At 50.4% G+C, this 24,455-nt stretch overlaps 3 protein-coding genes across 3 annotated transcripts; 2 read left to right on the forward strand and 1 right to left on the reverse strand.

Annotated features, from left to right (window-relative positions):
- Nucleotides 1-4,076: 4,076 nt before the first annotated feature.
- Nucleotides 4,077-4,579, reverse strand: PG985_005503 (uncharacterized protein; the record flags this gene model as incomplete). The annotated part of the gene is made up of 3 exons (XM_066825272.1): nt 4,077-4,093; nt 4,162-4,258; nt 4,310-4,579. The coding sequence occupies 3 exons, from the start codon at nt 4,577-4,579 to the stop codon at nt 4,077-4,079; spliced, it is 384 nt and encodes a 127-aa protein (XP_066688432.1).
- An 8,500-nt stretch (nt 4,580-13,079) lies between these two features.
- PG985_005504 (uncharacterized protein) lies at nt 13,080-14,528 on the forward strand (the record flags this gene model as incomplete). The annotated part of the gene is made up of 1 exon (XM_066825273.1): nt 13,080-14,528. The coding sequence occupies one exon, from the start codon at nt 13,080-13,082 to the stop codon at nt 14,526-14,528; it is 1,449 nt and encodes a 482-aa protein (XP_066688433.1).
- A 1,190-nt stretch (nt 14,529-15,718) lies between these two features.
- On the forward strand, nt 15,719-17,038 carry PG985_005505 (uncharacterized protein; the record flags this gene model as incomplete). Its single annotated transcript, XM_066825274.1, has 5 exons — nt 15,719-15,778; nt 15,890-16,258; nt 16,367-16,495; nt 16,560-16,586; nt 16,652-17,038. 5 exons carry the CDS (start codon nt 15,719-15,721, stop codon nt 17,036-17,038), a joined length of 972 nt encoding a protein of 323 aa, XP_066688434.1.
- Nucleotides 17,039-24,455: the final 7,417 nt, after the last annotated feature.

Genomic DNA, 24,455 nt, shown 5'->3' on the forward strand with positions numbered 1-24,455 from the left:
GGTTGGCTCCTATATAGTAGCAACTACTTGAGTCTTGATGTTCGTGGGATAAATTGCGAAAAGTCAGACGTCCCTTACGGTCTCGAAGGAGTGAGGCGCCAGCCTGATGGGGCTGACATTGCTGCGACGCGCGACCCCGCGCAACCTTGCGAGCGCTGCCGTCCAATCAGCATCATGGCATGTTAAATGCTATAACCAACCGCGACGGGGCGAATACAGGGCGTTCTGGTCAATTCGAGGTGTGATTTTGTATCCCGACTGGTATCGAGCTGAATGGATTTTCTTTCGCCGTTGCGCCGTTCATTATAAAGTACGTCGTCAGACAAGAGTTTGGCCCGACCAAAGAACCCAAGTAGTGGAAAGCACTGTCCATGTCCATGTCCACGCACCTATTTATTACTTTAGTGGATAGGGCCCCGTGGTCTAGCTAAGTACCCACTAAAGGTTAGGCCTATAGACACTAAAAGAGAGGAAACCGTCGCGCCACGGGCACTGTGACTTCGATCAATAGCCTAACCGCGGCCCTCTTGTTTCGCCATCCCAACCTGCGATCTTACACGTTTCGTTTCCGATAAGCCCCCGAATAAGACCATCAAGATGGCCCCCCGACTGTCGAAGTCTCAACACGACCAACTGCTTTCCATGATTACTCAAGGATCGACGAATGATGAAATAGTTTAAAGCCATCCCCTGCAGTCGCCGCGCAGTCCGCCGAGCCCGATCGACGCACGCACGATATGGAACAACGACGACGACTTCCAACCGTCCTGGCCCCGACTTACAATAGAGATGGCCCTTGGCCATCGGTTTACGAAAGGGCTTGGCATGGACTACCGTGAGATGATAGATTATATTAGTAAAGAGGTTGAAGTCGATGTGTCTGCGACAGGTGTTATGTACTGAGCCTTGGATAAGCGTAGAATGACTCTCAGGACAGCCAGCTCAAAGCTGTCCTTCTATCCAGGGTGTAATCCACCGATCCACTGTTGACTCCAAGGCAACCGTAGTACAGGGCTTAGCGGTAGCGGTACCTGTTAAAGCCAAATATGCAGCCCTACGAAAGTCTGGCTTGGCGATGACCGGTACTCCTGCCATATCACTTACGCAAGAGCAGTTTCGCTATATCAGAGCAGCACAGCCCCTCGACCGGTGACGAGGGTGAGTCCAGCACGTCGAGATTCCCCCCAGAGGAGCGATCGTCCTCCGATGTTGGACATCTCTACAGGCTACTTGCAAACATACATAAAGCACTTGTCCTGCTTCAGAAGTCGATGGGGGTCATGCAAGAGCTAGTACTACAGCAGACAGCGTCGCCAATTTTGGCGGAGGATAAGAGCAGGTAAAGCATACGAAGCGCATAGAGGGCCATGCAGGCCTGGATATTCCCTTCACCAGACACATCCTGCGTTTTCGTTACTTCTAGGAGAGCGAGATACCATAGATTTATCAATGGAACCGCTTAGAAAATCCATCGCATAAGAGCTTTGGGAAGCTGTCACACATATCCATTGCCTTATGGTCACTCTCTGATCTTCATACTTTGGCCTCAGTGTAGCCAACGAGTATCAACAGCTGCCAATGTATACCCCTCCGCGGGCCAGTAACCTGCTCACTTCCTATCCCGAAACCATCACCCCGACGTCTGGGTCCGCCAACATCCTAGCCATCTCATCACAAGTTATACGCACCCATTTTCGATTCATGGCATTATACCCGCTGAACCTATGCGACTCTTCGTCCCAAGCAAGCGGTACGGGGAACCCATAGCCGCTCGGCCGCACAACCAACGACAGGAAAGGCAGACCTGCTAACACATAGCACGAAAGGTCCTCACTAGTCCATGATTCTTGCCCAAGGCCATCATCCCACAATGCACATCGTCGCTTCCAACAGAAGTGTTGGGCAACTGGCGTAATCCTGAAGACGACCTCGACGAGGCGTACAGACACTTTGTGCCGGGTAGACCCAGCCGAATGGCCTCTTGCACGCTTGCATGGCCGTGGGTTATCTATTTGCCTTGCCTTTCGCTTTCCACATGGGTTTCTTGAAAGTTCCGCCGCAGGTACTTCTGAGGCGGCCTCCTCCATTGACATTGATACAGCAGGATCTGGACGGGACCATGCGCGGTGCTCTTGCGGAGGGGATGCTTCGAGGGAGACTGAATCCTCTGGGTCGTCCTGTGCCGGACGAAAGCCATTCACATGGCCGACTCCGCCTAAGGATTGGCCGCGTGATCGTGCAGAGCTGAGGGAATGAGCTTGTACTGTATCGCCCATCGTCGTTTCATCATGCCCAAGCCCAGCCTTGAAGAGCTCGTCCCAGGGCCTCCCCCACTTATCGCCACATTCTGCGGGATTTTGTTCAAGGAAGTATAGCATGTCGTCCAGTATCGAGCCCTCCAAATTGTTTCCATCGAGGCATTCAAGTGGTAATGGTGTTATAGGGGCTACAATACGCACGGTCGTATCAATTATCGGCACTGTTTCTCAATCTATCCTCAATATGTATATCCGTATCGCAGGAGTAATCTGTTCTGATATATAAGACTTATCACCGTAGTTGGAGCTCAGAGGTTACGTCCCCAATACAGGCACTGAGTTGTGTGCACCACTGTGATTCACATTATAATTCCAACTTCAACTATTGCGATGTTCCTTACTGATATGTTTCTTCGAATCATTGGCTCTTCAGCCGTGCTCTTCTTCCCACTCTTGGCATCCCGCCAGGCACTCCATACAGCAGATCCAGCGCAACTGTCTCGATGGCTTCAATACTGGTGTATGCTCTCATGCATACTTCTAATTGAGTCCTGCCTCATTCCAGTCTTAGCTTGCATACCGTTCTACTCAGCCGCCACGACGTGGTTTCACTGAAAAGCTTCTGCGCCACTGCAGGCGCCAAGGCGGTCAGAGCGTACAAAGGCGAGCATTTATCACCGGTCCTTATGGCACTAACGTTGCAGTCAATGACTATAGAACTGTTCTCCTGGTTGCAAGTGGTCCTGGCGTCATTGCCATGCTACCGTACCTGAGAAAAGTCATCCACGGTTACTACTACAGGAAAGGATGTACTCGACGAGTTCACCTCATATGGATGATCCAACAAATAGGTACGCTCAGTTCGCTTGTGCGAAATCGCAGCACTGACTTTCCCAAGAGCTGGTAGCAGCAGCACAACCTTTCCTGAACGAGTTTCTGGACGACGACACCCTCGGGGAAAGTTACGTGAGTTTTGTCAGAACGCCTGGCTAAGGTCCGAAGACTGATTGGTAGATTCTATCCATATCGATATACCACGAGAATGGGATGATGGAGGTGCCTTGGGGTCACCGCGCCACTCTTTTCCGAGGGTCCCCAGATTTCGAACATCTCCTCAGACAAGAGTTTGACGGGCATTTTACCCCAGTCAGCAAAGGAAACAATCTTACACGATCCGAGAGGGTCTTGTCAGAATTCAAACAAGAAACGGGAAATGTGCTTATTTTAGGTAAGGATAACAATATGCTCATGCGTGTGATAGCTGATCTTGGGATAGTTTCGGGCATCCGAAAGCTCAGAGATGGTTTAAGACATGCCACCAGGCCGTATGTCGAACATGGTATCAGGATACAAGAGTTAGAATATCAACCAGAGTAAACCATCATGGGGAGCTATGACGCCGTGGGATGTGGGCAATTGTCGGGTCTACTTTAAGGACAACTAGATATAAAGCAGTAGAAGGCACGTTGGTCTTCTGCTAAATTGAGCATTCTAAACTGGACAACTTGCTATCTGGTAATTGTATGGCACACTGACTTGTGCTAGGCGAATGAGATCTTTCAATGTTTCCTTCGGGCATTGTCTGGCAAGGAATTGTTGCTACATCAGTTAGTGTTTGTAAATAGAATTTCGATGAACGCTATTACCTGCAGTAACTCCGTACTGGATTTCGCATCGTTCAAAGCTAAATAAAAGCCACTCGCCTCACAGTTCACTGACCAACGTGCATTGCTGGCGTGGTGTGATTGGCTGGTTGTGGTCTTATACATCAGTCTGCTGGTGATAGTTCTGGTCAATTGCGCATTTCGCAAGGTTCCTTCAGATACCGATATTCCCTGGGTAGGTTTATGAAGTCCTACGCGAAGTTAGGTACACGTCAACAACTTAGAAGATCTTAGCTTACCGATCTTCAAGTCTCCGGCATTGCTCAACAGAACCAAACTGCAATCAAGATTTATGAAGAAATGCTGCCGTTCCAGGAATGAGAGCCCGCCCAGAACCTGCCATCAGTCAGTTAAGCCCACTTAGACACACCAAACAAGGATCTGTACCATGCTTAGAATCACACTCAGCTGGTCAACATCAGGATACGCCGGACATCGAATTATACCTTCTAGAGTAACTGCCGTTTCTTCCAGTACAATGTAAAGGATCGCACCCGCAGAGAAAGCTTCTTGGGCCTCGGCTAGGCTTTTGTGGCGAAGGTTCCGATACCAGTGAAGCACTTCAACTATTCGAGAAGCTGGAAACTCCTGGATATGGGCGCTAGTAAATGGCGGCTGCTTTCTAACGCCATACGTGATGAGACCACCGAGCTCCATTTTGAATGACATCTTGTAGTGGTGCAGTGGGGATTCATATTTCAAGATCAGAGATTTGTGTTGCTTTTTAGGTGTAGCAATTTTTACAGCTTGTAAGCGACGGCTCGGGCGAACATTTCGCTTAATAACCCTTGCATTTTTGCCAGTGCCTTGTGGCGCTTTCGAAAGACCAAGTTCTTGTGGTGTCAAACCCGTAATTTGAGTATGGCGCTTGTACGAATCGTCCAGGGGTTCCATGGCAGCAGTGAACAAGCCGTAATATTGGTGTGCGTGATTCAGTCCTCTCACACAGTATTTATGACATCGACAATACTGGCTTTCGTCCTGATGCACGCCGCAGAAGGGTTAGGTGCCACAGAAAACGGACATTTCTTCGTGCCCCAGCCCAAAGATCTGTATTTAAGCAGGACAATAGCAACTAGGTAGTGCGGGGTATCTGTACATCGCGTAACGGTCGTTTTTGGAGTACAACCGGTGTTGCGACAGAATTTGGCCATTGTTTGCTGTACAGATACTCCGCACTACCTCATTGGCAAGAACCCTTAATTGGACCTGGATTTGACAGTAATACCTGGGTAGCGACATTATTGACGACGTAGGCCTGAATAGGCTTTTGCCGTGCACACTATAACTATCCGATTCGGGTCACAGTAGGCACATCTAGCACTAAAAGTCGACCTAGGTAAAGGTTGGCTCCTGTCTCAAAATTGCCAAAAAACGCCATAGTATAGTTGCAGTTTTCCAACTCATATAGATGGGCATCTCGTCAGATCTGCATCCTTAGGGCTTAGGTGAGTGAGGAAAGTCGCAGTGTAAGAATCATGGCAACTGGGTTGGATCCCTCATGTCAATCAGGTACCAAACGAGCCATGACTACGACCGCGCTTGCACGACTAAGCCTAGACGCTATAACCGAAGACATGACGGCCATTTTAGCACGTACTACCCACGACCTCCTCTCCCACGTAACATCCTCGGATGCAGTTGGCATTCATCAAGCCTCCAGGTGTTGCCGAAGATGGACTGGAGGCGTCTCCGATAGTTCAGTGGGTAGCGAGGCATTATTGCTTCAACGTTTCATTTCCCATCTGGTGAAGGTCTCCAACACCAGTTCGCTTACATTGCTGGCCACCTTGGAGTATTTACACCGCTTGAAAGGCAAGCTCAGGTTGGCGATACGAAAATTCAAATGTACAACGTACCGTATCTTCCTAGCTGCGCTGATAGTAGCGAATAGGTATCTATACGATTGGTCGCCGAAGAACAAGAAGTGGGCCAAATACAGTCGCTGGTCTTGTGGAACGGTCCGTTTCCGGTTCACTCTACCGGATGTCAACTTGATGGAGGCCGAGATGTTGTCCTTGCTCGAATGGCGGCTAGGCGTCACTGAAGACGACTTCTTCCGCGTTCAGATGACATCCTTGAGCCCAGGTGAAAACAAACTACCAGATTCGGTACAACAGTGTTCACAGCTGGGCTGATAGCCATAGCTAAGGACATAGCTCAAACACGAGAACGAATTATGGACCCAGTAGAACTGCGAGTACGGCGATACTCGGCTTGGGAACAGAAGGAATCAAGACCAATATGAGGCTGAGGTGAGCGTGCCTCAAGAGCATAATCTAGCATCATCCTCTTTGACTGTGTTCAATAGAATGACTCTCTTTGGCTTGCACCCAGTCATGCCATTTCTCCTGTGTGTTTGTATAATTTGATACCCCGAAGATCTATACGAGGCGGTCTCCCTCAGGTAGCCCACGCCCAAGTCCCTGCGCCCATGCATATGGACTAAGGAAACATTACCTTCCATGGCTGACTTCTGTCCTGGAGAGCCGAATAAAGCCGCTATTGGGATCACAAACAGACACACGTAGCGTGATCTGGCACGATCATATTGAGGTGGTGTGTTTTATTCGGCGCAAATGCCTGCTCGATTGATAGACAGCTCTTGAAGATGGATTTGACGAGCAATTACGGGTACACTACAGGAGATAAAGTTTAGCCGTAGAGCCCACAATGAGAGCGGAGAGGCTTGAGGGACAAAATAGGACGCGATCCGGCTCAAGAAACCGAACGGCTACGGTAGCAACACTTATTCAAAGGTGCCCCTTAGTAGTATCCTCGGTTTTGAGCTGGCTCTGGCGGCAGGCGTTCAAAACAGGCGCTTTTCAACTGTCTCCAACCTGACAGGACGAAGCTGCACCGTATATAGGATGCATTGCAGCTCTCATCGAAATCATGTATTTTACTGCTACAATTATTCGAGACTGTAGAGATTGACCCCATTTCGTTCACTGCCTCCAGAGAGATGGTAGAAAGACCCCATAAACATCAGTCACAGAAGCCTCCATACTCCCCGACCCTAGTCGACATTGAGATCCACAGACTTGGGGGCATGAAAACGGCTTTCGACATGCGCCCCGATCACCTGCAGAGCTTGAAGGCCCCTACGACCGAACATGACCGCTTGGTGGAGCTATCACGGGAGAACGGGAGACTAGGCAAGAGGCATTGTACTTCCGAGGGCTGAGCAGAGAGGTCACTCCGCTGCTAGCCGTACTGCGGTATCATATCGACGGGCTGTCAACGACTGTGCGGAAATGCAATGAGAAGATCGAAAAGGCCAATGCGCAGTGGGAGGCAGAGGAGAGTAGCAGATTGGAATGACGAGTGAAGCACTACATGGACGTCGTACAACAACGTTAGGTAGGCTCGGGTTTGGCTTTCAGGGTCTAGTAGAATGGGTTCAACGATGTCTAGTGCAGTATTTTCTGAATAGACTGTGGCCATGGTTTGGGGCTTACCAAGAAATAAGGCGAGTTACGAAAGAGGACTATCTCCTCAGGTCAATGGCCTTTTCTTGTAATATACTATCGCGGCAGTGGCGACGCATTCGTGGGCATCATTCGTCGCCTCACGTGATGGGTATTTTATCGATTCCTCTAGATCGACGTCACGGCCTTTATATCAGATCTTTCTTCCTCCAAACCTCCAAACGCACAACAAGTGTCTATGGCGAGCTGTCGTTCTCCTGATGGGGCGGAAGCGGCCATGTCCGCCACAGCAACCTCTTTTGAATAGCCTTCATCAAGGCTACGCCTCGATGTAGCTTCAGCTACTAGTACTTCCCAGCGTATGCCACTATAAGACCCAGAAAGAAACCGGAGGCAAATGCCGAAAGAAGCCAGTCCACTGGATCGTTACCCTTGATTTCTACCGGCGCAGGTTCCTTCTTGCCGATTTCAAACTCAAGCTCGCCGACAGATTCGCCGGCATCCTGGATTCTGTAAATCCATTCCTCCTCCAAGTATTTGCAGTCGCAGTCGCAACCGCAGTTGCAGTCAGGTAGGCTTCTGAGTATATATTGGAGGTTTTTGGCGCATCCCTTGAGACCATAGGCTAAATTGTAACATTGAGTGACTAGATCCATCAATTCTAGGTGCTCCGAGATGTTGAATGGATGATTTTGTGCAGGCATAGCTAGAACGGATGGTAATAGAGTTCAGGTAAAGACTTTGGCCACAATGGAAGGACACAGGGAAATCCAGGATTGGAAAGAACTAGCCAGATAGCTGGAATTTATACCCGCGAGGCTTTAGTTTCCACGGGTTGTGGAAGGGCGAAGAGACAGGCCCCTGCAAGGAGGCCACCGCCTGGAAACGTCTTATGACAAGAACAATTGACCAACGGCAATGATCCTCCCGAGGTTTGGCTGACGAGGAGGCCATGAAACGTACTCCTGGTTACGTCATTGGCGACATCATCTACACACAGCTCCTAAAGGCATTCTACGCCATTGTTGATCAATCGTCACTAGGCAACCCTGTTCAAGTCCCTCATCTTAATGTAGAGCCTGTCCATGCCACTCGATCCATTCATCGTCCATGCGGCCGACTATGGCAGAGATGGGCATCGTTCGGATCGGTCGTTTCAGAGCTTCGGCTGACCGACCGATTCCATATCGGCTGACGCAGCCAAAACGAACGACCGATTTTATATCGGCTGAAGCAACCGCACGAACGACCGATAGAACCGACGGTTCTATCGGTTCTATCGGTTCTATCGGTCGATCGATAGGGTCGCGGACCACGCTGTCGCCCTCGCCAGGCCCCACATATTATTACGTTCGCTAACTCACACCACGGTATGGGATAGATGCAGTGAAACTATCACTCTTGCAGTCACCACCCAAACCCTGCAGCCCAGCGCTAGCAGTGCAGACAGATTGCTGCCAGTCAGACCGGTCTAGTAGATGCAGAGGTATCTCCGCCTTGTAAACTCCACATAAACTCCACGACTTCACGCATTGGCCCATAGAAACAACATGACTTTCCAAGCGGCCACGGCGCGTCGCTGTCATAATACCTATGCTACTGGTCTGGACTCTCACCTCGCTGGGATACAGATTCTCCATTAAATTGTGAAGAGTCGTCCAAGGCTGTATGAAATTGTGAGGGGATATCGTGATCAATATTATTGGAAGACGATAAAGATGATGGCAGGTCTTCTGAACAGAGCTCTGATAACCCAGGGGACTGCGACGTGTTGGCGGCAAACCGATCCATAGCGTATATCTGCATATATAGGAGTTCAGAAACAGACGGACAGACGCAACAACAGATTAGAGTCCAAAAACAGTAAAAGAAAGAGGGACAGACGCAAAACAGTGAAGCAAGCAAGCCGGAGGCAGGAGAATAACAAATTACTTACCATAAAGAGTCAAGTCTGCAGCAGGGACCCTTGAATTAGACCCTTGGGGTGACATCAAATATGGACCTAAAAAACGGAAACTGTCGTCAACCCCAATTTTATGGCTGCTCTAGGCTTCACTACTTTGTTGTACCCCTGGACGTTATCCACAGCTCCAGCCCCATTCCGGGGAATCGGTTCCATCGGTCGGTCGCTCGGTCGGCCGAACGACCGACGTATCTATCGGTTCTCAAAGCCTTGTGACCGACCGACCGATAGATATTCCAGACTTTGACCGAACGACCGATCCGATGCCAAGATCGTTCCCGCAGATCGGCTCCATCGGTCGACCGATCGATGCCCATCTCTGGACTATGGTCGACTGTGAAGATGGCTCACTTCCCGGGAAACAGACTGCGACGAGAGCTTCAAGAAACCCTTTGTTAGCAGAGTCTAAGGAAGAAAGCGAACCTGGACTCACGTCGCTTAGTCCTACGAATAGTGGACGTCATACGCCTGACTATCTTAGACGAGCGGCCCGCGGGATACTAAACGCAGCCGCGACTACGTTTTCTCTCTATGCGTCCGAGCAACCAGCTTAGGAAAGTTGGACTGCTAACTCATCATATTAGCAACAATTCGAAGCACCTTACCGCAGACGTGGAATAAGCTGGGGACCGAGCAGCAAGTCCAAATCCCAATTTACAGTTGCAGTGGCACGGTGCATGTTGTTTATATCATATGATTAGTAATAGGAGACTATCACTGCCTCTTGGGCTCCGCTTCCGACTGATGATTGACATAAACACAAGGGCCGAGCTTATGCAACGAATAAAAATCAGCAGCAGAAGAGGATCTAGCTAGCCCTAATCTTCGCCTTTTCGACGGCCTGCTTGAGCCTTGGAGAAGTTCCATTTGTCCATCCCACTCTTGCTCCGAGTGCATATTTGGAAACATTTCACGGACGTCTTGTAGAGCGGTTCGTGGCAGGTCTTGTAGCGAGACACTCGAAGGTCTCCAGTGAACCTTGACCGTTGCCAGCGTGCCTTTCTTGCCCACGCGCACATCAGTGTGCTTCTCGTACTCATAGAATCCAAAACTCGCCCCTACTCGATGGACAAAAAGCGTTTCGAGCTTCATACCGTTGCCACGGTTATTGTCATTTTCATGGCATTGGTTCTGGTTGCCTCCGTTCCCCCTTTCCCAGAGAGCCTATCGTTAGAGAGAGATAATGTTTCCTGATCGCCATAGAATGATGCATGATCCTGGTGAGGAAGTGAATCATCCTTGTCCCCGTCGTGCCAATCTTGCCCCTTTTGCACAAGTGGACGAGTGCCTGCTTGCTCTACTCCCATCGGGAGTGGAGGTTCCACGAGAATAAATGAAGAACTGCGGTGGCTTTGGGTATTTATATTCTGTGCGATTCCCTGCCCAGGCGGCCTGGTATGGAACAGCCCTGGAGGCCTAAAAACACCGGCGCTGACGGTGTAGCATCGTAGCCGCATCATCCATTGAGCGACACACGATATCGAGGGAGGCCTCCATACGAGAAGTATGATGGTGTGCAACCAGAAACAGGCTGTCAAGTCGGCCAGCAGAAAACGACTTCACCGTTAGATGTGAATTCCCGCAGTCCTCTGCAGCACTCTATGATCGACGAGCCCGGCACGACCAGGTACTATATAAACCGGTACATCCTTCATCAGATAGAATCACTCTTTCTTTTTCTTTCTTCACTTTCCTCAACCACAAGGCCTCCACAACGATGTGCACCGCCGAAAACATCCCCATCGAAACCGTTCATGAAACACACGACCTACCCATCATGGCATTGCCGCGGACCAACGACCCAGCTCATCAACTAGAGGAAGATTATTATTCCTCATGCTTCGAGTTCTCCTATCATGGTCTATCACTCGAGCTTGAACGGCTGGGCCGTGAGGGTATCCTTTCTATTCTCCCGCCGTGGGCAGAGGATCAGGCAGCATATTTTTTCTCCAGCACGGCCGTTGCCCCTATAACACCATTATCATCTGAATGCTTCGATGAAAGAAATTTTGAGAACCCTATATTGGACGACATGCTATGCTTCTTGGAACAAATTCCTGCAGAATATGACGACAAGTGGCGGAGGGCTTGGGATAAGCTCTTGGAGGTTGGACTTGAGCATGATGGAACGACGAAATACGATGCAGCACAAACTCGTTCCCTCAGCTCTGCACGATCACGCAGCCAATCCTTAGGCGGAGTCGGCCAGGTGAATGGTTCTGTTCCAGCGCAGGACGACCCAGAGGATTCAATCCCCCCCGCAGCATTGCTTCCTCAAGAGCACTACACATGGTCCCACCCAGATCCTACTATATCAATGTCGATGGAAGAGGGCGTCTCACAGGTAGCTGAGGCGGAAATTTCAGGTACCCCTTGCCGGAAACGGAAGGCAAGGCAAGCAGGTGAATCAAGGCCATGCAAGCGTGCAAGAGGCCGTCCAGCTGGCTCTACCTGGCGCCTCGTCGAGGTCGTCTCCAGGATTACGCCAGTGGCCCAACACTTCTGTTGGAAGCGACGATGTGCATTGTGGGACGATGTCCTTGGGCAAGAATCATGGAGCAGTGAGGACCTTTCGCCCTATGTGTTGGCAGGTCTGCCTTTCCTGTCGTTGGTTGTGCGGCCGGGCGGCTATGGGTTCCCCGTGCCGCTTGTTTGGGACGAGAAGATGCAAAGTTTCAGCGGGTATAACGCCATGAACCAAAAATGGGTGCGTATAACTTGTGGTGAGATGGCTAGGATGTTGGAGGACCCAAATGTCGGGGTTGTGATTTCGGGATAGGAAGTGAGCAGGTTACTGGCCCACAGGGGATAATACATTGGCAGATGTTGAAGCTAGTTGGCTACACTGAGACCAATGAAGACCCGAGAGCGCCCAGAAGACCCCTCTGCGAAAAACAAGAGCTCATAATCACCCTCGGAAAGCAGACGACGGCGGCAGGTTGAGCTGCGCCACTGCTGGCGGCGACTGAATCGCCACCTTTCGATGATGGCGTGGGCGGAGCCCACCGTTATGGAAAGCCGCGAGAGAATTCAGGGGAACGAGAGGTGATCCAGGCCTTGGATAGAGAAGGCAAACGGCAGAGGTGCGCATAACCATACTGCAGCACTTGGTGATCTCGAACAGAGACGTACTACATAGTATGGGGAAAAACAGTAGGTTATGACCGGCACAATTCCTGATCTTGTGTCTGCATTCCTCCGACGACACGCAATACGCCGCTTCCAATATGTATGTCATCCGTATGTATCCACCTGCCAATTAGAGACTCTCGATTAGGAAGTACTGATCTATCACTTACACTTCTAGCAGAGGCGAAGTTCTGGACGAAACACAACTTACAACATGAGTGTGAGGGCCAAGTTGGCAGCATTCAACTCAGCAGACGTGGCTTTGGCCTAGGGTCTTTTTAATTGCCTCGAAAGCCTCTTTCATCCTGCCATCGATCCAGGCGGCACAAATGGCAGGCTTTCGGGCAGTTCGGCGCTGCAGTTGCGTTGCGGATGATTATGGATGTGCGGGGCGAAAAAAGACGGGTCGACTCCTTCGGCCCCTAATGCACATGGTAAAGAGCCGAGACGGTAGTCCATGCGGAGGATTCGCAGTCCTCTAATTATTACTGGTTCTCAGGCAATGATGGCATCCGTCGTCGGTTCCGGTGGGTCTACAAAGCTTCCCCCTTGTATCTATGTAACAAGTCCGGCTATTCTCATTCGCTCTTTATGAGCAATCTTGTTTCTCTCCAAGGCACACGACGCCACGCAGATGCCGGACGACTGTGCACATAGGAGCATGGAATGCAATCGCGGGAATCCTCCTGCCTTCGAATCTCTGGCCACCGACATCCTTCTGTGCATCCTCTTCTACATTCCCAACCTTGAAACGCTCTGCAACCTCGTTAGCGCCAGCCCTCGTTCACGGCGCCTGTTTCAGACACAGGCACCAGCGCTCTTCGAAGCGGCGTTGGATGGCCCCAACTGCGATGGTCTCCTGGCCCGTCCAGTCCGAGAATTGGTTCGTGCCGTAGTATTTGTACGCACACTAGGCTTACCGTTCCATACTCTCGATAAATTTCGCTACGGCTTTCTGGTTCCCAAATTTTATTCTCGGCGATCATCAACCGCGATAGGATCTATAACGGACCTCCAAGTGGATTTCGATCCTGCCATGTTGCTCTCGGTCCTCAGCACCCATAGTCACATAAATAGGCTTACTCATGCCTGTTTGGCCTCTTACCTCGCTCGCGTGCGTGGCCCTCAGTTCCGGCCGCAGTATTGTCCCGACGCCGTGTACACATTTGGCTGCGGCCCCGAAGAGGTTCAATGGCTACCCGCTTGGAAAAGATCATTCGTGGGAAAACCAATGAAGAAATCTGATGCTGGCCCGCCAAGCTGGGTGGAAGAGATGCGTGTCAAGCGGGCACTTTGGCTCCTGCAGCTCATTGGAGACCTTCAGCGGGCAGTCCTACAGAAGGACGGTGCTACTCGTACCCGCTGGCCTTCCGAAGATATGCATATGTTTCTGAAGATGGCACCTGAAGATTTCATTGAACCGAGCAACCTTGCCGTACCGTCTGAGCGAGGCGCATTCGAGGAAATACTTTCAGTCAAAGAATTTCTTCAAAGCTTACGAACCAACGAAGAGAAACCTACCGTTCGTCTGGGAAACATAGCGCGGCAATACCATCAGCTGCCCCGCCCGCCAGCAGAGGCGATGTCTGAAACACTTGCTACTCCGCTTCCGGAGCGTGTGGAGTGGCTGATCGGAGGCCAAGCTCTGGGGCCGGATACGAGAAAGGAACCGGGAAGGCTACGTTTGCGAGAGCTGTACAAGCAGCGTAAGCCGGAGAGGTCAGAAGCTCGACGTTGGGGCCAGACACCAAGTTGTCTCTTTGAAGAAGCGCCAGGCGTCCAACTATGGCTCAAGCTTACTTCGACGTCCCAGTTGCACATGGAGGCTCACTGCGCGTGGCCCAAAGCCAGGTTCCACAATTCGCCACTGGCTGGTGTGCGATTTGATTCCTTTCGCCGGCTGGGCTTTGCCATTTGGGATAGGAAGAGGATGCACCTGCTTGGTCTCGTAAACGGAACAAGTAGTATTCACCTGGACGAGGAGTGTCGCTACTTTACTTGGGAGAGCTTGCTATCTACTGAAGAGGTAGTCGCTGTCAAGGCCGCACTCGGCGATCCTTATCCGGGCGGGTTGCTTCGTTAGTAGGTTAGGGTAAAGTGTAGTAGAAAGTCTAGTATTTGTTCTCAAGCAACGAAGGCGAAGGCTGTTCTTGGCCATATTCAATAACAATTTGGAGGCAACCCATGGCACCTTATGTCAAGCCAGGTTGCTGTGTTTTGTTATCCCGAGTCTAACTATGTACTTGTGCTTTATCTTATGGACAGTTGAACCATGTAATGCCCAACATTACTACCAAGCAGACCTCCATGCCACATAAGCAGACGCTTCAACCAATAGTGGAATGTAGCAGACAGTATGCTAGCCCATAGTTAATTCGACCATGTGTGCCCCTATTTGAGGATTGGGACTCTACAACGCACAATGGGCATCGTTCTACATCGCTTGCTCGTAAGGGTCTGGTAGCGTTAGCCTTCTCGTCTCATCTGCCATACCATACGAGCTACGTCCTGCGTCACTCCTACGAAACTCCAGTGGGAAATGTACTCAATCGCCGTCTGCCTCCCCATCGGCCATCTCGAGCACGACGGCCGCTTTGTGAGCCGGTTACTCCGGAACTCTAGTCGCTACACTTGCACCATCTCCAGAGGTTCAGAAGAAATATATTTGGAGTATGACAAGCGTGAAAAACCCAGAAAATCTCTCTTTAGTATCGTAGAGGGCAGATATAGCGTCGATGTGTTCGTAAACCAGTTCTGCAGTCCATATGGAGAACCTGTGTTTCTCAGTAGTACAACAGCGGCTCAAACAACGAGCAGTATCTGGACATGGCACCATTAGTTTCTACATGCAAGCATTGTGTAGGATCTCTTATGAAATTCTCGGGGCCAATGATGGTTCCTGTATACTTAGGTAGGTAGATATACTGTTTAGTATCGGCTCTCCAGACAACTATGCTCCTTGTGTCGGATCCAGATTGGCCTATGTGGAACAGAGCGACGGTTCATGATCGAATTGGGAGACAAACGAGACCTCCCCGGCTGACACTTGAATGTCCATGTTTTTATCACTGACCATTTCTGCTATCGAACTACACACTCAGGAAAAGGTCTTGGGAATGGTTTGCACCACTATAGCGAATTGAAACCTCATATGGGCTTGCGTGCCGGTCGTTTATTCCTACGCGAATCGACAAAGCCATTCATTTCTTGAGACTATTTTACCGACCTCGCCTACCTCGTGTAGAACACTTCATCCTACCTGCGTAGAGCATTATGATGCGGTACGGCCGCTTTGTACCCCTTCGCCGGTCGAGTGCCTTCGTGTTCCACCTGGTATTAATAGCCTCACTGATCTATGCAAGCCTTTTTCTTCAAAGTCCTGCGCGTTTGCGGCTGGCAAGGCAGACCCTACAGACCACCGGGGTTTCTACAACCTCTGCGCAGACCAATCTGACTAAGAGGCTGTCCGATGCCACGTATGCTGAAGCCAACCAGAAAGGATTGAACCTTCGCTGTCTGATGGCAAAGAACATCGAGCAAACACAAAGCTACCAAGTGGCTGATTTCTTGATGGATTGGGAGAATGCAGCAACAGAAGGGTGGGTGGGCGTGAGCAACGGCGAGGTACCTTTCTTCAAACATTACCTGGGCCAGACCTTTGCAGCGCTTGGTACCTTGGAAAACAGTCTTTTACACCATTCTATAGGCCACATGGAAGGGGGCCTGATTTTCGAAAACCCCTCCGACCCTAGCGAGGAGGAACTCGATACTCTCACCGTCAACACCCAAGGGAACTTCGAGAGCAACGGTGAGGTAAGTAACCTAGGCGAGCTAGTGGAAGCTATCATCCCCGTTTTGAGCAGAGGCCGACGAGAATAGGTGTCAGGAGCACAGATATACTCTTCTATTGATGTTACCAAGGGCATCTTCATTGCCGACAAATCCAAGACCGTCCAGTCTAGTATGAAGGATCTGTTCGGCACCAATGACTGGAACGAGGTGACGAGTGCCTTACAGGCCACGAACAAGAAACTGACGCACTTTCAAAGGGTAATCCCTTCCCTATTCTTCCCAACGTCTACTTGTACCCGATGCTGATATTCCATGACAATAGTGGAGCGATGTTGCCTTCGCACAATGGGTAAGTTTCTGCATCGGCCACGCCAACATCGTCGGTATCATCCTCGTTATTAATCAAATCCACAGATGGATGCCTGCGCCACAAAATCGGGCCATGTACGCAACCTGAACTACTTTATCCGGTCTTGGATTACGAACAAAGAGACGGTGGAGATAGTGAACCAGGCCGTAATCAACAAGTTCGGTCCTTCCCCAACGATCGGCAAGTGGAACACCGGTCGTCTGTCCTTCGCGCAGGGAGAGGAAGGGTTCGACTCCATACTGGGTAGCCCGAACGGCCGTGGTTGCGCCTGGTTCCTGATCTCGCATAAGGGAGCATTGGGCGAGAGGACTATCACGCAAATCGATGTGTTTACCGGCGTTCTTGCCTATACTGTTGTAGGCACCGCATATAATGAAGAAACAGTACAAGCCTCGAAGCTTTTTCTTTTGTTCCACGTACAAGATGTCTGAGCGGCGGATGCGGTGGGATGGCCCCCATTTTTCTCGGCTATTTTTTTTTTGTTTCCAGGTTCGATGGCTCTGCTCTCAGCTGCACACCCCGAATCTCAGGTGTGTCTGGACTGGATTCCGAGAGTTATCGTGGTTTGTTTCCTCCAATCCTGTTACCAACAGCTTGGTCACTTATTTCGCTAGTTTTGCAGGAAACGGATAATGAAAGAATAGATAAAACTAGTTAATCAGCCCTAGGTACAAAGGTGAAGTTTGTGGAAGGAGTTCTCGTCCAGGCCTTGTATGGAGAGGGCAAACAGCAGAGATGCACATGGCATACTGCAGCACCTGTGGCTCTCGACAAGCTAGCACGGAGACGTTCTACATAGCATTGGGAAAGACCGTACGGCCTGCCGTGAAATTGTTGGTAGAAGATCGAAAATGAAAGTTTACTACTGGATTGAAGGATTGTTGCGATTGTGACCATTGCATGGAAGCTATTCGGCTCATGTGCCAAAAGAGCACGAATATTGGACGGTGGAAGAAGCGGGTTAAGGGGTGGCTGGTGTTAGCCACAGGAAAACGCGACTGTGCCATGGTGGGGGTGGGCTACCTGTTCAATTACGAGCGAAGGTCAAAAGAGTAGCAAATGCCATGATTAGCTTCTTATTCGACACAGCGACGTGATTGAAGGGCACGAAAAAGACGATTATCCGTGTCGCGCTGGCAATGCGCCGCATAACGTACGCCGACGACCGACGACCGACGACCGACAACATGAGTCAAAATCCGACACAGCATGGCGGCGAGCACAACAGGAGCGGGGACAAGCTGGCGACTTGAGCACGGCAGCATGACGACAGTTACTACCAAGAATACCAGTTGAGGTGACCGTCACTTCTGTGTTGCAAGAGAGACGACAGTATAGCCACACGGTTGTTGTTCACTGTTTCGAATGACCAACGAACCCCGAAGCGCGCCGGCGCACAGTGACTCCTTGAGGCTGAACGAGGCTACCCAGCCCCCACGAGACCAGCGTGATAAACATTGCCACGACCGACCTGCATGCATCGCGCGATAGACGCATCCCACCGACGAGTTCCACCCGACAGCCGAGCACCACTACACCCGAGTCAACGAGACAACAAAAGGTCAGCTATTGGCAGAGGAGTGGAGCACCAGCGGTTGGCACACAATGCCAGGAGGCAATGCGATTCCGCGCTAAGGGTCGTTATGCCAGCGAATGGCCCCATTCACTCCGATACTCCATTCTCAAGGCTTATACCTGATCGAAAAAGGTGTCGCCCAAGGGATCGGCGTCGGCCATGGGGACGAAGCGCTCAAACAGGACTTTCACCTGCGACAGCCAGCCCGTGAGCCTTTGGGTTTGCTGCAGGAACCTGCACTTGATGTCAACATACGATCTGTGCCGGGCTGAACACACAGCGACTTACAGCTGTTCGACCTTCTGTGTGCTGGTCCGTCCTGTGGTTAGACGTGCACATTGTTGCGAAAGCGCGGAAGGCCTACAAAGTCGTGAAACTGGTGATGTGTGGGTGTATGTAAGTCGGAGGCCTCTGCCGGTAGTAGGGCGGTGGTATACTTACTTTTCGTTATGGTGGGCCAGCTCGGACTGGATAGCCTCGAACTTGCCCAGCAACTCATTCACCTTGCGCAGCAGTTCTCGGGTGTCGCCCGACGTTCTTCGTTCTCAGTACAACGCGCGGACTGGATGCGGAGTGACCTACGGTGACGGCGGGCTGAAGGGACCTGAGTCGAGACCTTCTTCGTCGAAGAAGTTGGGAACGTCTGGAAAGGACAGTGGTTGCTGGTTCGGAGGCTGGAGCTGCGTGGCAGAAGGAGCGACGGTCTTGGGCGCTGTCGCGGGAGCAGGCGCGGGCGCCGTGGTGGCATGGCCTGCTGATGGTCGGCCCTGTCGCGGCTGGCGCGGACGGCCGTATCGCTGCGTATCGTATCGCTGCGAAGGGAGCATGGCCTCCCAGGTTGGGCATTCGTACCCAATCCACTTTACAGAGTAGTATAGGAATCCACTTCTGCTGTCGTAGTGCCCTATCACCGCATCCATATTATGATCTGATTTTCCCTCCCTGATTGCGGGCCGCTGCTGGCCCTCCAGCCATACGGCCACAGAACCATCTCGTTCGCATACCCAGAGCAAGTCCACGTTCGGCCCGTCCTCCAGCAAACGCTCCCTGTTCTCGGCTAACACGCCATGGAATACATCATTAGGCGTTTGTAGAGTGTAGAGAACCTGCACTACGACTAGATTCAATGACCAATGTGTTCGGATCCCCAAGCCTTTCAAAGCTGATGTAAGATCTTGCGTTGCCATGTTTTATGCCTCCTTTCGTCAAATATAATCTATCCTGACGAAAAGCTGCGATGTGCGACCATAGTTCTGTACGGTATGTACTAGTGGGAAGCTTGTGTAGAACCGTGTCTGGAAGGCGCTTTTATGTGGATTCCGCTCCCCTATTCCGGTTATGGCGTAACAGCACCGGCTGGGTAGCGGCATTATTGACGACGTAGCCCTGAATAGGCTTTTGCCGTTTACACTATATCCGATTCGGGTCACAGTAGGCACAACTAGCACTAAAAGTCGATCTAGATAAAAGTTGGCTCCTGTCTCAAAATTGCCAAAAAGCGCCATAGTATAGTTGCAGTTTTCCAACTCATATAGATGGGCATCTCGTCATAACTGCGTCCTTAGGGCTTAGGTGAGTGAGGAAAGTCGCAGTGTAAGAAGCATGGCAACTGGGTTGGATCCCTCATGTGAGTCAGGTACCAAACGAGCCATGGATACGACCGCGCTTGCACGACGAAGCCTAGACAGCGAAGCCATGACGTCCCTTTTAGCACGTACTACCCATGATCTCCTCTCACACATAACATCATTGGATGCAGTTGGGATTCATCAAGCCTCCAGGTGTTGCCGAGGATGGGCCGGAGGCGCCTCCGATAGTTCCGTGGACAGTGAGGCATTATTACTTCAACGTTTCATTTCCTATCTGGTGAAGGCCTCCAACACCAGTTCGCTTACATGGCTGGCTACCTTGGTGTACTTACACCGCTTGAAAGGGAAGCTCGCGTTGGCGACACGCAAATACAAATGTACAATGTACCGTATCTTCCTAGCTGCGCTTATAGTAGCGACGAAGTATCTACATGACTGGTCGCCGAGGAACAAGAAGTGGGCCAAATACAGTCGTTGTTCTTGTGGGCCCGTCAGTTTCCGGTTCACTCTACCGGATGTCAACCTGATGGAGGGCGAGATGTTGTCCTTGCTCGAATGGCGGCTAGGCGTCACTGAAGATGATTTCGTCCACGTTCAGGTGCCATCCCTGAGCCCCATAGGACAGCTGAGAAAACATCACCAGGTCCGGCAAACCGGCGTCCGCAGCTGGGATGATATTCGAAGGCAGTGACGTAGCTGGAAAACAGTACACCGATACTCGGCTTGGGAACCTGTCTGGTGGTCTTTTGGGACTTTTCTTCTTTCTCCAACAGCTTGACAGACCCCTGCCGGCGCCCTACAGCTTGAAATGACCACTAAGAATCGGAAGGTAATTCAATACCTATCAGCCTTGGAAGGCATTTTCCGGCATGATAATATCTGTAATACATGAAGCACTTCAGAGTTCATTTAGATACCTTCACGGCTAGCTATTCCATCTAGAAGAGATATCCCACCGACAACGACTTGTTTCTGGTATGAATCTTCGATGGTGGGATCATACTGCAGGGCGGTAAAGTATTGATTAGTATGGGATGCAGGTGGGATTTGGGAACAACTTGCCGTTGAGACAATGGTGTATGTAGAACTGGATTGCAAGAGTCATTTTCCTGACACCTTCTTCTAATATCACCAGTCTGTGGAGTGGTACCTCGAAAGACATCGCGACACGTTAGCTAGCGATGAAGTCAGCATCGATGAAATTGTTACGCATCACGGTATGCCCGAAGTTGCGGGGACAGTCCTACAGTAGAATACAGGTCATACCGTAGTGTATTAGGGTGTGTGGTAAGTGAAAGAAGATCGTCTTTGGGCGCTTGGCAGCATGTTGTGGCTCATATACAACTCAATCAAGCCATTGCTAGATCTAGCCATGCTCAGTCCGATGGGTCGGAATGAGGTCCCCAGCCTGGTGAGATCGTACCCTCGACTAACGATGGCTGCAGCGGACCGAAAGCATGATGCTGGGTAGGGATCTTCTGCTTCCGCTTTGAATCGGGGCCTCTACGCCGAAATAACACAAGTGAAGCGGTTGAGAATGTCAGGCTCTTCGGCAGGCCGCGTCAGATCCATGGGAAGTAGGGCATTTGCCGCCGCTCCCGAGCGCCGATACTGTCGCGTGTATGTATAACACCGAAAGATAACTTAGAGTAAATCTCAATTGATCCCAATTTCATCTTCAAGGAGCTATGTATTCACCCATTATGGCTTTCTCGCATGCCAAACGTGCCTTCATAAGTAGTCAGTATATCTTGCTTGCCATCAAAGAGAGGCTGTCTGCTACGCAGTGGGCACTGTATTACTCACATGGTGCATGAAAACCTTTTCGAATGAGTGCAGACCTCAAGTCGCACTCTGTTCTCAAACAGTACCAAATCTTCCAATCTCCAATTGCCGTAACGCATCAACGGCGCTCTTGACATGGACGAAATCGCTGGTTGCATCCCAAAATTGAACCACCGTCCGATATCCTGTTGGTCCTCGCTCTCAGGCCACGGGTGAAATGGGATCTCCTGTTTTTGATGCTCCACCTCTACAAACCCAAGCTTTTCGAGAGTGGAGGCAAGATCCTCCTGAGGCCACAGAGGCTTCCCGTGTGTGTCAAAAGCTTCATACAGCTGGTCCGTCCAGCGGTAGATCTCTGCATCCTGTGGCAAGCTGCCATCTTTGCTGAATGGACGAAAGTCGATCTCAATATGTTCGAAAACTCCCAAGCCGGGCTTCAGGTGGCTTTGTTACAGGATCAGCGTTTTATTTCGTAGATGTGACAGAACACGTGGTAACTGACTTGAAAACGTTTTGGTACAGGGTCGTCCAGTTCGCAACGCAGCCTCCCAGAAGCTGCATGTGGATCAAATCCATGGAATCCTTTTCAAGGCCCCAATTGGGATCGGTGATATCCTGTCCTTGAAAACTGACGCCCGGGGGGATTCTATGCTTGTGTTAGCAGCCTCAAAGCCTCTCAAAATATGCCGTTATCATACAGTTGGGGCTGCATTCTTAAACATGTATCTAATCCGATGACCTTTGCAAATGGATAGAGTCTATATGTATCAGTCAGTCACGAGTGCCCTTTCCAAGTGAATGCTATGATTAGTACTCAGCCATTTCGTTGCACCAAATCCCTGTACCACAGCCGAGATCGAGAACTCTCAGCACTACGTTGCCCTCTATAGGACGTGCATGCAAGCCGCGGACAGAACCCATCGCTTGGCGGGTTTTGATGAAGAAGCTGTGGAAACGATCCAGCCTATCTTGCTCCCCCTCGTCAATCGGGAATAGGCAATTCCCTCTTGTACTATACGCTCGACCATTCTCTATAAAGTACTCTACATACTCCCGAGCTGCCTGGGCAGGACCCCTAATCACCCAGGTTAGTACTGTTCGACAAGTATTGTTGTGGTATGACAAGTTCAAAACAGAATTAGGGACCTTGTAAAGGTAGAGGACCATATACATACACCAGGCTGTTAGCCATTTGTAGTACTCGAATAGTTCTGGTACTAAAAGCACATGTTCGATGTACAATCCACAGTTTGTTGGCTTGAACAAAGAAGAACGCGGATGCTTCTAGGAGTGTGGAGCAAAGGTAAGAAAATATAGATATGATTACGTCTTTATCCTTTTCCCTTTACACTAGCTTACATGTAGTAGCTGTCATATGCAATATTTATGCAAATACTCCATGCCCAGGCTCTAGTGAATGGGCGCCTATACCCCTATGGGCATCTATTCACTCTATCGTACACGACCCTGACACCTTGCTCGTGAAGGTAGATGCCACCTTACAGATCCCTCCCCAATATCCTTTTTGATTTAATAGCGCTAGTTGCTCCGAGTAGATGCTCCGAGAATGCTAATGGGACCGGATGTAGATCACGACGGGTGCGCCAAAACAGTGTGGTTGAACCGGGAACGGGGTTGAAGACAGCTACGGATAGACGCAGGTCAATATGGCATACGATTACGTCTTGTGACCTGTTAGATTCGCTTTCTGAGCTAGGTTATTACTAGCTCCAACTCAAGCACAGTGATTTAGGAATATTGATGCAATCCCAACCATCGCGTTTCGCCTCCTCAGTTGGTGGCCCAGCGCCACTGTAAACCTGTACCCAAGAGTAGTGGTGCTCTTCTATAGGGCAACTGCATGGCGCCTCAAGAATAGAATTTGACTGGTACTCTGCATAAAGTTGGACGCACAACCCGGCTGGTAACTTGGCAGACTACTAACAAGGTAGATCGTCTTGGCAGGCATATCACACGGCATAATACGAGGATTTGGCTTGATAGTTCGAGAGCTTTAGCGAGGTTACGATAGCGCCACGTCCTCGTTTCAGGGCAGCCTGTTAGCCTGTTCGTAGCAGTAGCAACGCCTGCTCATCTGGCTCGCATCAAGACACCGAAGAGAGCATGTATTAATAATAGACCGTATCTACGGCCAGTCACAATCTTCATCCCATACGGAATCACTGTTCCCCGGCCTGAGTACTGGAAACCCCCTCCATTATGTAGGGTTCAACGATTACCGTAGAGTTCCCTCGCTTATAACTATGAAACGAGACTTGGAACAAGACGTGTACGTAGTTAGAGGACCACGAGGCACATAAACTACTCCCGTGATTAGTTATTGTTCTGAAAGAAATGCCGGGTCATAATTTCCGCCGGCAGTTTATAGCTGCGCCAATGCAGTGGCATTTGATGTATCTGAATTAGAGAGCTTCTTTTTGTTTTAAATCAGGTGCTATGAGCTGGCTACTCCCCGGGCGCCATACACCAACTACGTCTAAGCATGGAGGTGCATATGATGTGATAAACATCATGACAAGAATGAGCAACTGCACGATGAGCAGGGATACGTATGGACATTTGTAGTCCATGGAGGTGGGAGTCCCCTTTTTCCTCCGCACAGCCTCGTTCAACATACCTTGTTGTGATTCTTTCGCTTCCGCGCAGCAATTCTACTTTCTAACCGAGCGTAACGAACTATCTACGGCTTACGTTGCTCAGGTGGACTAGACACAACCGTAAGGCAATGGTATGCTCCGGCATCACCAACTTTGTGATTGACTGAGAACTCGAATGGTTCAGGCAGATCCTCCCTGATGAGACGCGCGTCATATCAATCAAGAATAGCTTGTAAAGCTCCATGACAGGCCACAGGCCAGCCAGTCAAGCTCTAATAAA

The sequence above is a fragment of the Apiospora marii genome (genome assembly GCF_038362585.1).
Source record: "Apiospora marii strain CBS 49790 chromosome Unknown utg000003l_segment0_segment0, whole genome shotgun sequence".
Taxonomy (NCBI): Eukaryota; Fungi; Ascomycota; class Sordariomycetes; order Amphisphaeriales; family Apiosporaceae; genus Apiospora; species Apiospora marii.